General features: G+C 40.8%; 1 protein-coding gene across 2 annotated transcripts in view; it reads right to left on the bottom strand.

Annotated features, from left to right (window-relative positions):
• Nucleotides 1–13,514, bottom strand: part of LOC124595819 (protein big brother) — a 246,557-nt gene that overhangs the window by 15,750 nt on the left and 217,293 nt on the right. Inside the window, exon 6 of one of the 2 annotated variants that reach the window (XM_047134714.1) lies at nt 11,203–11,309. In XM_047134714.1, the coding sequence (XP_046990670.1) occupies nt 11,203–11,309 (107 nt within the window). Of the gene's footprint in view, nt 1–11,198; nt 11,310–13,514 lie in introns of both variants that reach the window. The other variant, XM_047134713.1, reaches the window with a different exon arrangement.

Genomic DNA, 13,514 nt, shown 5'->3' with positions numbered 1-13,514 from the left:
GAAGTTAATGTCTGGTGCGATTTGATGGATGATCGTGTGATTGGTCGTTTCATTTTTGTTGAAAAAACAATAAACGGGGACGGTAACTGTGACATGTTGACAGAGTACGTCGAGGGTTCCACACGAACTTAATTATCTTTATAGACAATTCATCGAGAATCTCTACGATTTTTGCCTTTTATCGATAATGATACCGGCGTGACATCGGTCCTGGGAATTAAAAGAGTTTCGAGAATATTCCGATTTCAAGTTTGAAGCAGGACAATAAATGCCACAAAAATATTTTTTCATGTGGTATAATTACAAATTAATACTTTCTGGATCTTTTCGTTTAGTTGTATTGTTGATCCTTGCTTCGTGCCAAATTTAATGATTCTAGGTCAACAGGAAATACCCTATAGGCTTTGACGAGTGAGTTTGTGAGTGTCAAAATGTGTGACAAATGGCCGTATCTTTTGACTGCATTGACTGAGAAGCTTCAACTTTTTATACCGCCAGGCGACCGTATGTCCTAGTATGTGACAGATTTCAGCATGGTATGTCTACCTGTTCCTGAGAAAAGTAGAAAAGAGTTTTTAATAGTCGGACAGACAGAAAGACAATAGACCCCCCTCCAAAAGGGGGAGCAGCGCGAACCGTGGCAAGGCGCCGAAGACCGCACGGCCACCCGCGCTACAAGGTAGAAAGTGAAATCTAGTATGTCCTACCCTATGGCCTAGTCCACTCAAATAGACACTGATTATAATGTTTCAGTGCGACGGGCGGATCTCCGCCACCAGTGTCATACTCCTTCACTCCAGGAGACATTGTGCAAAGACCCGAGACATATCACCTGATTTGTCACATAGCCTGGCCATCAGTTACTAGACGCCACCGTCTCTCCTCTTGTCACCTGCCATGTACTTCAGATGAAGAAGTTGTCTTACCGTAGGGATTCTAACTAACTCCAGGTCGAAAGTTATTTTAAAAACGAGCGATTCACCTAGCGGTTCCAACTAACACTCCGAACACCCCTGTGTCGAGAATTTCTTTTATGAATACTAGCTGCTGTGTTTAGCAGCGCTAGTAGTTGATCTGCGTGAATCGATAAATACGTGTCTTTTATTTTTATCCGGGAGTCGAAATTTATAAAACTTGTTCTGGAAGGCTTATCATGGAAACTGTAGACTGTCCGGACCTATATCATGTGCTACTTACCCAAAAAAAATTTTTTATTGAAGTCTTCATTTGTGTGGCCTTATTAAAGTGCTTGCAAATTTTGGGGCTATATTTGATCAGTTCATTATTTACGTACCTTTGAAGAAATTTCGTCATTTTCCTGAGTTCTTTCTTCTGTCTCACTCTTTACTATGTCCGAACCAGTATTTATCTTGTGGCTGTCGAAACAGTTTTTTTTCTTGGAAATATGTTCATTTTGATGTCCTCATGATTTTCTTTAAATTTTACCAATCAGTTCGTAATTTGATTTAACCCAGTCACTATACATGTCCTGTGTTGCTTACTTTGCATATTCTGATTCTATTTGTAAGTCAGTATTTGGCACCATTTAATTATCTCACCAGGTTAATTTTTTGGACAATAGTTCTCTAAGTGTGTTAAACAATTCCTCATCCTCTTCATTAAAGTCAGATTGGTTGTGTACAACTCTCCAGGCCATATTTCGCAAATACCGTTTGAAGTCCTTCATTTAATTTTCCATTATTTGTCTTCTGGTTTAACTATAAGTATTTAATCTAGTCAGTGGCTTTTAAGTGTCGATGCGTCTACAAAAATATTATCAATACCAGCACTGTTGGTTCCCATAACTCTTGTCGCAAACTATGTGAAGGAGAGCTGGATTATATGAAACGCAAAGACCTTAAGTACAGCTCTAGAGTAGGAGTGCCATAAAAACTTGTATTAAAATCTCCACTTAATTCGATACGAAAATTACAAGGTTAATAATCGTCAAGCTGTTTAACAACTCAGTATCATCAGCTAGAACCCAATATATTGTGATTATTATTGTGAACTTCCAATGAATTTCTATTTCTAGAACATAAATCTCAAACGGGTGACCACTGCAAAAGCAAATAATATTTAAGTTATTATATTTGTGGTACTTCTTAATATAAGTGGCAACTACGGCGTCAGGTTCACTTTTCAGATCGGTTTGTGCTCCCTGAGCAACAATAAATTCTAACGTTAGTCTATATCCGACGTGGGCGTAGCGGAACGAATCTGTTACACAACAACGCTTATTACTCGTACCTCGACAAACGAGTCGCAGGACAGCCATTTTCCCACACGATGGGGACTCGTCCTCTTATATTGAAGAGACTGGTTAGGAATAAGGAGCGATCAGCGATCTATCGCTGCTGTCTGCGATTTGTACACGTTTCAGATATACGGGCTGTCGCGCGACTTCGCCTCAGATTTCCGATATCCGTCACTAGTATATGGGGTTCTTTAGAGTATATGTGAAACAAAATTTTATTTGGGGCAGCGATATGTAAAATTATGCAGTGTGATGTTACGAACAACTAAACACATACCAGTAACACAATAAATTTTGTTGTAGTTGTTGCGGTGGTGGTGATGGTGATGGTGGTCTTCCGTCCGAAGACTGGTTTCATGCCGCTCTCCACGCTGCTCTATTCTGTGCACGCCTCTTCATCTCTGAATAACTAATGCAACTTAGTTGCTTCTGGATCTGCGTACTATATTCATCTCTTGGTGGCCCTCTACGATCTTTACCCCTCACACTTCCCTCCAGCACTACATTGGCGATCCCTTTATATCTCAGAATGTGTCCTATCAACCGATCCCTTCTTTTAGTGAGGTTGTGCCATAAATTTCTTTCCTCCCCAGTTCTGTTCAGTATCTCTCCATTAGTTACATGATCTACCCATCTAATCTTCAGCATTCTTCTGTGGGACCACATTTCAAAAGCTTCTGTTCTCGTCTTGTATCAACTGTCCCTCGTACATGTTTCATTTCCATACACGGCTACACTCCATGCAAATACTTTCAGAAAAACTGCCTAACACTTAAATCAATATTCAACGTTAGCAAATTTCTCTTCTTCAGAAACGCTTTTCTTGCCATTGTCAGTCTATATTTTATATCATTTCTACGTCAGCCATCATCAGTTAGTTTGCTGCCCAAATAACAAAATTCATCTACTGCTTTAAGTGTCTCGCTTCGCAATCTAATTCCCTCAGTATCAGCTGATTTAATTCGACTACATTCGATTATCCTTGTTTTGTTTTGTTGATATTCATCTTATATTCTCCTGCTATGCTGTGGAAAAATATCCGTAGTCTCGGTTTAGGCAAAATAAAAGTTGCAGAAAATCCCATGGTCCCAGCTGAAGAACTAAACCGATTCTTCACGTTACCTACAACCACAATTGAACCGCAAAAAAAACAAAGAATCATTGATTACTTCATGGGTATGAACGACTGTAGCATATAAAAATTCTTTCTACAGCACGTCACTTGCAATACTGTCAAGAAAACCATAATTCGGATTACATCAGCATCTACTGAACATGATGGCATCACTATCCAGATGGTAAAACTTCTTATTGATCAACTACTGCCCTCTATAACAGACATTTTCAACGATTCATTAATCACAAGTGTTTCCCCTGAGGCCTGGAAACTGGGACAAATTAAGCCACTGCCTAAAAAGGACATCGCCACAGCACCCTCTGACTACCGCCCCATCTGCCTTCTTCCTGCACTATCAACGGCCTTAGAATATATAGTCCATGACCAGCTCACCAACTACCTAACTACTAACAACCTACTAGACGAATACCAATCAGGTTTCCGTAAACATCGAAGCACAACATCCGAATTGATAAAGGTGACAGATGACCTGAAACTTGCCATGGACAGACAAGAAGCGACTATCATTTGCTTCTTAGATTTCAGCAAAGCATTTGATACTGTCGACTTCGACATCTTACTAGCCAAACCTAGCGCTCTAAATTTCTCACCAAGTGCAGTGCAATGGTTTCGCTCATACATGACGTCTCGTCAGCAACGCGTCCTGTCGGGGAATATAAAGTCTCAATGGCGGCAGGTAGTGTCAGGCGTTCCCCAAGGCTCAGTATTAGGTCCTATACACTTCTCTCTGTATGTCAATGATGTGTCATCGGTTCTGATCTATTGGAAGTATCATATGTATGCTGATGACCTTCAGTTGTATCCAAGAGCGAAACCAAGCAATCTTAAGAAAGCTATTGAAAATTTCAATACTGACCTCGATGCACTATCAAAATGGGCACAGGACATAGGACTAAAACTAAACCCATCTAAAACCCAAGCGGTACTTGTTGGTCACTCTAAGCTCATTAGCCCAAAACATCGGGAATCCGTACCATCTCTTATCCTAAATGGGACAAATATTAACTTCTCTCCCTCAGCAAAGAGTTTGGGAGTAACAATAGATGAAAATCTAAATTGGACAGAGCACGTAACTGCAGTGTGCAAAAAAGCATCAGTATCCCTTCATGTCCTACAAAAATATAAAAAACACTTCCCTTTCGATCTGAAAAAGAAATTAGTACAAACGCTTATACTCCCAATCATTGACTACACCGATATTATCCTACAAGGCCTCTCTCAAGAAAATTCGCGACGTCTGGAACTGGTCATGAATGCCTGCGTCCTATATATCTGTGACGTTCGACTTTTTGATCACATTTCACCAGCATACGCAAAATTGTCCTGGCTGCGTGCAGAAAAACGCAGAGATTTTCATACACTCTGTCTCATCTACTGCCTCATAAATGTACACTGTCCATCATATCTCTCCTCGTCCTTAACGCTTATGTCGGAACAACATGACAGAAACACACGTTCCCATCATAATAAAATCCTCTCTGTTCCGCTGCATCGCTCAGTCACCTTCTCCAAGTCCTTTACAATAGCGGGAACCCGACTGGAATAACCTCCCTCGTTATGTTAGAGAACTTAAAAACATGTCCGGCTTCAAGAAACAGTTACTGGCGTATCTACTTAAGCAACAGTAATGCCTTCCTCTGTACATGAATGCACTTCACCTCATTACTTCCCTCTTTCCCCCTCCTTAAATCTCCCTTCCCCAAAACTCGCTATACTGGTAAACATCTACTTTACACACCAAGATATTAATGTACATCTGCACAAATCTTCATTACTATTGCCAATTTTTCGCATGTTTATCATTATTATTTTATTTGTTTTTTTACTGTTATTATCACTGCTTTTATCCTAATTTGTATGTATAGCATATGTTGTAAAAATACTGCCAGAATTTACTTTATTTTGTCTTAGTCATTACTCTTTATTCATATTGTCACTAGAGTAATCTAATTTTCTTATTTAAACTATTGTCATGATGTAACTCTGATGTGTGAAATGTTGCAAGTGTGGAACACTGATCCGATGTAAGAGAGGGCCTGATGGCCCTAATCTGATCAGGTTAAATAAATAAATAAATAAATAATAATAACGACTCTATCCTCCGTTCAACTGCGCTTCCAAGTCCTTTGCTGTCCCTGAAAGAATTAAAATGTCACCGGCAAACCTCAAAGTTTTTGTTTCTTATCTTTCAACTTTAATTTTTACTCCGAGTTCTTCTTTGGTTTCCTTTACTGCGTGCTCATGAATAACATCGGCAATAGGTTGCAACCCGATCTCATTCCCTTCTCTACCACTGCTTCCCTTTCATACCCCTCGACGCCAACCCTTGGTTATTTAGAAATATTTTTGTTAAATGGAATACTACAGTAAGACGACTTCATATTTCTGTCCCCGATAATAGCTACGTGTGCAGACTAGCGACTCTACAGTATAGTGCCTTTCGAAAAATATCTTTCATAATTATGGTGACACAAAGAACGGGTAACCACTTCATGAAGTGTAATCCGTGGAGCACATATCTTAAAATGTAAAATCGTTTATAATCTAATAAAGCAATGATTGAAAATTATAACTACAGTGCAGTTACAAAATTAAAGGAATGTAACGCGCAAAAATAAAAAGAAAACAAAATTCAACTAATTTTACGAAAATATTTATTTATACACAATTCATAAAATCATACAACTCGTCAAATAATACAATAGCAATCAAAACAATTATAAGCGTCAGGAGAATATACAATACATATAACTTTCCAAATATACACGACTAAATTTACAAAGATTCGATATTAAACGGATGCTCTCGTTTACAGCTACGTACCGTGGTAAATGTTTCCAGTACTTACGAATGTTAAGAACTCGATGCATTGCAACAAAGCATGCAAAGAACTTTTTTGGATGAAAACACATATCAAATTACGAAGAAATTGCTACACAGCATGGGAAAGATAGAGCATGTTGATTCGAAGGAAAAAAAGTAGTTCTTACACAATCGTGATGACATTATGTGGATTATAAGTGCGTTTGATGGAAGTGTCGTTTCGAGATTACAACTTCATGCATGAACGTTTGTCAAGAAGACACTGGAAAATTCCTGTCTTAAGGTAATAACAAATATTCTTTGATTGTTAATTGCCATAAATGTAAATTTGCAAAGTCTATTTGGTTTACAATATATACTGAAAAATCTATGCAAAGAAATGACAGTGTCTTCTTAGTTCGTTAGTTGTGAGTCACTTGAAACTGGAAGAACTGTGCCATTTTAATTCTAGTATTGTGCTAATCGTATTACATTTAAAATATAAGGTACTTTACGAACGTCATTGAAGTGACAAATTCAAGGCTAGAAATACGAGACAGTGCTGTAATGTTTCATCTGTAAAAGAAATGCAAAATATATACAAGACAGTGGTCGAACATAATAGGACAGTTGAAGGGATTCTCTCACATACTTCAACGTCAAACATTTCGTGGAGCAAATAATATAATGATTTTGCTGACATTAAGCAAAGAATGTAGGACTTCTACGGGGCTGCGCATTAAGAAAGCAGGAGATCATTTGCTGCTGGAATTTTCTTGTAGGTAGAATTTGTTTGATTTGGGAAGTGCGCATAATTTATAATTGTGCAGGCCTGGCCGATAACGACGCACGTGGAATTTATCACAGAAGTAAACAAACGATTATGTGCAACGGCTTTTGGTTGGTGATCAACAGCAATGGAAGAAAGAGCCGTATTAGAAGGGCTTTTGAAGAATTTAAGTGTCGACACTAACGTTTAGGGGAGTTGCTGAATTGCCTCTGCGTGCTGAATCACGCAAAAAGTGCATGAGCGGTTTGTAAGTCCGTGCTCGTGGCGAAGCTTAATTTTCGCGACATAGCGCCCTCGTTCAGAGGACACGGAACAGCAAAGCGCTGTTTGCGCCCGGATTTGGGCGTCGGCTGCTCTCGCTCCCAGGCCGGATCACGGCTGATCCCGCTGTTTGCCAATGCGTCACGCCAGCCGCTACGCGAGAAGGCTGCTAGTCCGAGCCCTCCGCCTAAATCTCCATCTTGGACATATGCTCGAGGATTACCCGCTGTGTAAGTACGCAGGGGGCAGCCTACCGCCGTACGGGACCAGCGCACACCACTTGCGATTTTTTTTCCATGACAGACAAACCCTTTATACACAGTAGCGAAGAAATATCTGACATTCGCTCATTCACGGACTCATTATTTATGCCAGAAGACTAAGATCTCTTGAGATTATAAGGCTGGAAATCGCAGTGTTGGCAAGCCGGGGACGGGTAAGTTCCAGCCATAAAACAGTTCTGCTTTTTTGAAGAACATGAGGTAGCTAGTGAAGTAATTCCCCCGCCCGTTAATAGTAATTGGCACTGGCACGATGAAGGCACAATGTTCGGCGGATAGTGAGGCCGAAATTTCAGCTATTGTGCAAACATCTTTTGAATTACTACACGAAAGAAGCAAAATAATAAAAATTCCAGTAACAGGACAAACTAGTTGTAGCCACAGGTGAACTATCGAAAATAGTCAAAGATGGAGTATTACTTTCCTCAAGAATTGCAAACAGATTGTGGAGAGCGACTTGGCGCGTCGCTCAGTTACAACTCCGATAAATTACTGAAGCATAAATTGACAACACAATTAACAACGAACAGAAATTTAATAGGAGCTTTATCGACTGTTGTCATGCTCCTAATTTTAAGCAAATGGTTCGAGATAATAAACGGTGGCAAGTGAAAGCATTGAAAGGTGCGAGTATTGTTCTGTGCCGTAATTTTTCTAGCATTTCAAACAACTGACGTGCTGAAGTAATCATTCATTTTTATGGAACGATGCACTTTTATAACTGGCAGTCGCGAGCCTTACGAAAGAGCAGTACAGTAATATAACGCTAGCTGATGATTACAAAAATACGTTTCGCAAAAATATGAAAGAGATACTCTAATACGAGTGCCATGGCATCTGTGCAAATGCCATTCATGTTTAAAGGAGGCGAAATTGCAGTTTTGACAGTCCCATTTACAACATTTTCCGGCTATTTTTTGCGAAATATTTCAAAATAAACACTAAGAAACGCTATATCGCTGTGTTCTTCGTTCCAAGCACTCGAAGGCTATTGAAAAGCTCATACATAACATGAAAGCACGGTTTAATATTTCAGTACGTAAAATGTTACCAATATTCAGCTGCTTGCACTCACTGCTTTCAAACAGTGTTTCGATATAAGTAACCGTTGATCAATAGTGTAGGGGTCTACGTTAGGTGATATTAGGGATATTGCCTGAATCAGAGGTGGAGAAGATGACATCTCTGGAAGCAAAAGTCGATTCCAGGTCAGGTGACAGTCACAAACTTCCGTTTCCATCCACAGCGATTTTAATTTACTCTAAGGTTGCTCTGTCAGACAATAAGTAGCAGGAATAACATCTTCGACCGAGTGTCTGAGGTGTAGTGGCTGTCAGTCCCATGCAAAAATGTTTGACAAGTAGGCCTATAAGGTGGACATTTTTACATTTGAATATACTCTACGGTTGCAAAGTGTACGATAATTTGTCATTCTGTCTAACTTAAAGGGTAATATCTAATACAAATTTCCAGTAACGAAAGATTTCATACAGGGTGGCGCAAAATAGGCGATAGAAAGTTTTTATGGACTACAACATAACATGTGGTGATACATTCTTATTATCATATCTATGCCATAGCAGACAAACTGAAATTTAACACAGAAGGTTTTCAAAGTGCTTTCCTTCTGCAGCAATGAGTGTGTAGAGCCTTGAACTAGATTCCTAGGCGAATTTTTGAATAACATTATTTTACACTCCATGACTGTCTCTGATAATTGTATGAAAATACTGGACTGTTCGAATGGATCTTTGAAGACTCTGTCCTTCAGATAAACCCTTTAGAAATAATTCCACGGGTTGAGATGGGGTCTATAAGGGGGCCATCCCACACCATCCCCAGGGAATGGTAATGTGTCCAGCGCAATGATCTAATCACTGAACGTCTCCTTAGAGACGTGCGCAGTCCTGCATGAACCAGTAGTTTCGGAGCATTCAGCCGCACCGTGCAACTGGTACAAATTCATGTTCTAGTAACATGTCTGTAATTGCCTGCCGTGACACAAGCGTCTGTAAAAATGGGAACAATAATACCTCGCGTACAGCTGTAATGTCTGTGGCCGTCTGTTCCACGCTAGGATTGGATTGCTAAGCCATCAACGACACTTCCACGCCTGATCCGTGACAAAGGAAATCTCAGGAGAGAAATGAAAACTCGGATACGAGTATCAGCCGACGACGACTGATTGCGCACCAAGCAGCGACATTTTGTCGGTGAAATGGAGTAGCAGCTCGAACGTGTCGATTCTCAGTAGCCCAGTGGAGCCAGTTCAGACGTACCTACGGAGGTGCAAGTGTGTCTCATCACTAAACCAGATCTGGTCCGTATCAATTGTTTCATTTTTAAAGGCCTCAGTCATTTCATTGCCAAAAGAGTATCGCCGCTCCACATCCGTGCCCTCAGAGGTTGGCACCTTTGAATTTTGTGAGACAAAAGTTAAATTTCTCTTCCATTATTCTCTGGGGAGATCCTCGTGACATCCTGAGTCGCTGTGCTGCATATCTTATTGATACAGTCAGCTCCTCATTGAACTATGTTGGGCACTCGTTCCACATTCTCCAGGGCTACAACTGAGGCTCGTCGTCCTGACAGAGCCTCCCCGGAGATTTGGTCTTTTCAAAACAGTTGATCAAACTGTTAAAAACAGGGAATACATTACACAGAATCTGTATCAGAGGATGCTTAAGTTTTATCATCACGATTTGACCTCAGTTCTGCATCGTAACGTCGTCGAGGAGTGGTCATCCTGGATGGCGCAGTTCTTGGAACAACGTGCTGTTGAATACGCGTCTCACCACAACGCCACATTCAAAATTTACTCCAAATGTCTTTACGATCAACAAACGTGGTTCCACTGTTAGTGCTTCCGTTCTGAAATGTGAACTGAGACATCAGTGAGTGACCTATAGAATTTTCAGAGCTGTATGACAAGGAGAATTATTTACGGCATAGGCCTACAGTTAAACCACAGTAGGCAAATACTTTCTAACACATATTTTGCGCCACCCTCTGCTTCTGTCTGCAGTGAGAGGCTCTAGTTGGAAGGGAAATTCTGAAATACTTCAGCCCTCACACTGCACACTGCTGCACAGGCAGCTTAAAGCGCTTTGTAAACATTTTTATTTTTAGCACTGACTGTTACATTCCCACATGTGCGAAAGGCAGAATTCCTCGTTACTTATTTGAATGTACTAACTGCACAACTAACGAACATTTTCATACAGTGAATACCAGACTCTTACGGAAATAACTAAAAACTGAAGTGGCATAAGTGTGGCAGGAAATTATTGTTATTCCCGCACACTTTTCAGGAAGACGTTTAAATATCTTCTTCCTGTAAACGTTCATTTTTTTTTTTTTTTTTTTTTTTGCACGTTCCACGTTGCGATGCTAGCGACTAAATGACTTTCTCTCCAAGTATGCCCGTGAACTGTAAAGGCTGCACATAGTAACCTCTGCAGTGCGTTACACCACGGCTCCACACGTGGAAAACTTAAATAATGTTATCTCCAGAAACGAACGGCGGAGTGTGTTGTTTGTTTGGCTTTTTGCACAGAGGCAGGGCAGGATTCGCCCGCCTCAGTGAGGGTGGGCGGTGCGGCTCGAGCGTTCCCATGCGGCGCGCTGGCTGGCGCGTGTCGCCTATGGCGGGGACACGGGCAGGCCTACTTGCAGGGAGAGCCCGACGCCGACGCCCACGCGCTGCGGGCCGCCGCCCGCGCCGCCGTGGCACCGCCCCGACACCTGGTGGTGGCCGCCCAAACCGCCGCCCATCCGCAGCTGCAACACGACACAGACACAGGTCTCAGAAGCTGTCGCCTCGAGTATAGATACCAATGAAGTAAGCTCAACATACGAGGGCTGTCCAAAAAGTAAAGTTACGATCGGTCGCGAAACGGAAACCACAATGAAAACCAGAAACATTTTGTTTGCAACAGTTAGGTACACCTTCCACCTACTTCTCTGCATAGTCGCCGCTCCAACTTCGAGTTTTGTCGTAGTGTTGTATCAACTTTCCAATATCCTCGTCATAGAAAGCAGCCGCCTGTGCTTTCGGCCAGGTCTGCAGCTCGTTGTCTGTCGAAAAATTTTGTCTTCATGGCCAGCAGTTTTTGTGAGCAGAAATGAGACTCAGGGGGAGCCAATTACGGACTGTATTGTGGGTGATCAAACACTTCATGGCCAGCAGTTTTTGTGAGCAGAAATGAGACTCACGGGGAGCCAATTACGGACTGTATTGTGGGTGATCAAACACTTCTCATCGGAAACGCTGCAGGAGCGTCTTCATTGCCCCTGCAGTGTGCGTCGATAATTGGCTTGAAGAAGGAACTGCTCGACAGTTGTGTTATGTGGGCTGCATGACACAGGGCGAAATCTCTAACCGGGCCCTCATGTTTGACGGAAGACGCTATTCCCTACGCATCTTTACGTGCTCGCTGCTCACTCAAAAGTGAAAAGAGCGTCGCGACACGATTGACGGGCGTACTAGAGACACTGACCAGCACATCTGTGCGAAGCTTTACCGGATTTTCCCAGTGGTTTCCATTTCGCGGCCGATCGTAAATTACTTTCTGGACAGCCCTTGTACATTGCCTCCAAAGTCACGTGATTGTAATACAGCGTAAGGTTTATTCGTAAGTGACTGCAGAATTTGAATGTCATTATATCGCTAGTAGAGGCAGACCTCGTTCAAAAGTATCATGAATTTTGTTTACACGATTCACAGGCATCCTAGCAATTTTCATCCGGTATGCTGAATTTAATTTAAAGCTTTGTTGAGCGAAACGCAAGGGCACGTTTGCGACACGTGTCATAGCTGAGACGCCACTATACTTTCTCTTTTTTTTATTGCAAGAGGTATATTTTTTTAGGGTTTGAACTGCACAATCGTATTGCCGAGTCTATTTCAATAAATTAAGCTGTGGCAGTATTGCAAAATGGCTTCCTAGTTCACCGAAGTGAAAGTGTCCCGAAATACTTTCAATTTGTAGCTAAGACTTGAAGCAAAGTAACAATTTGTCACATTTTGAAATAGTTTTCGACGACGAAATTCTTCAGTTTTTCCTTTCTGGTACAACCTTGTTATTCTTCATTTATCTTTAGGGAAACTTAAATATTAGTCAAACCTAATCATTATCCACGTCATAGATACATAGTAATACAGATTTCTATTGCGGTTAATAGTACTTCAAAACAAGCGTAACGTCTTGCAGATCTGCATAATCCGAAGGTTGCCAGGCTGTCGTGCATAAATCATATTGCATATGAACATTGCTGTACACATTCAAGGAATCGACTTGCAGCACACTTACGAACTAACGGATTTATGTAGTGACGTGTCTCTAAATGTATGATCATGCAGCCATGTAAATTAGCTCTACGTTATGAACTCTTTTATTACAGTGTGTCTAGATTTTTTCAACACAAAGCGTCTCTTACTGGCATGATACCTGTAATTAAATTTTTGTTGTGTTTGCTGTGAAAAGGAAGTTTGTGTTTGACATATTTTTATATACATCCGTAGCAGGAGTTATTCAAAGTTGCTGTTACTAATAAATACATACTTCAAAATAGGACACATACGCGCAACGTTAAAGTTTCAATGTTAGCGCAAAACGTAAACTAACGGCGTTATATGAAAGAGCCAAAGAGTCTGAGTTTCATGTTGGAGATATGTGCTTTACGCTATGGCTTGCTCCAAAGATATTCCTTTTGTGTGTTCGGGACATCCAGTTCTCGTCTCATGAGGGCCTACAAAGCCGAAAACCAGTGAGTGTATAAATAATTAATAGTTACATCATGTAAAGTGTTTCTTTTTTATGTTTTTATTTTCATTGTGTTTTCCAAGCGCCGATGAAAACTTATTATTGTTATTATTTGGTTACTATCAATTAATAACCTTACAGACATTAAATATATGGTTCTGTCACTTTATCTATGCTAGGTTCCACAGCTACTACGAACTTGTTATAAAGTTAAATGTGT

Source organism: Schistocerca americana, chromosome 2 (assembly GCF_021461395.2).
Source record: "Schistocerca americana isolate TAMUIC-IGC-003095 chromosome 2, iqSchAmer2.1, whole genome shotgun sequence".
In the NCBI taxonomy this organism is placed as follows: domain Eukaryota; kingdom Metazoa; phylum Arthropoda; class Insecta; order Orthoptera; family Acrididae; genus Schistocerca; species Schistocerca americana.
This window is presented reverse-complemented; position numbering and strand designations above follow the sequence as displayed.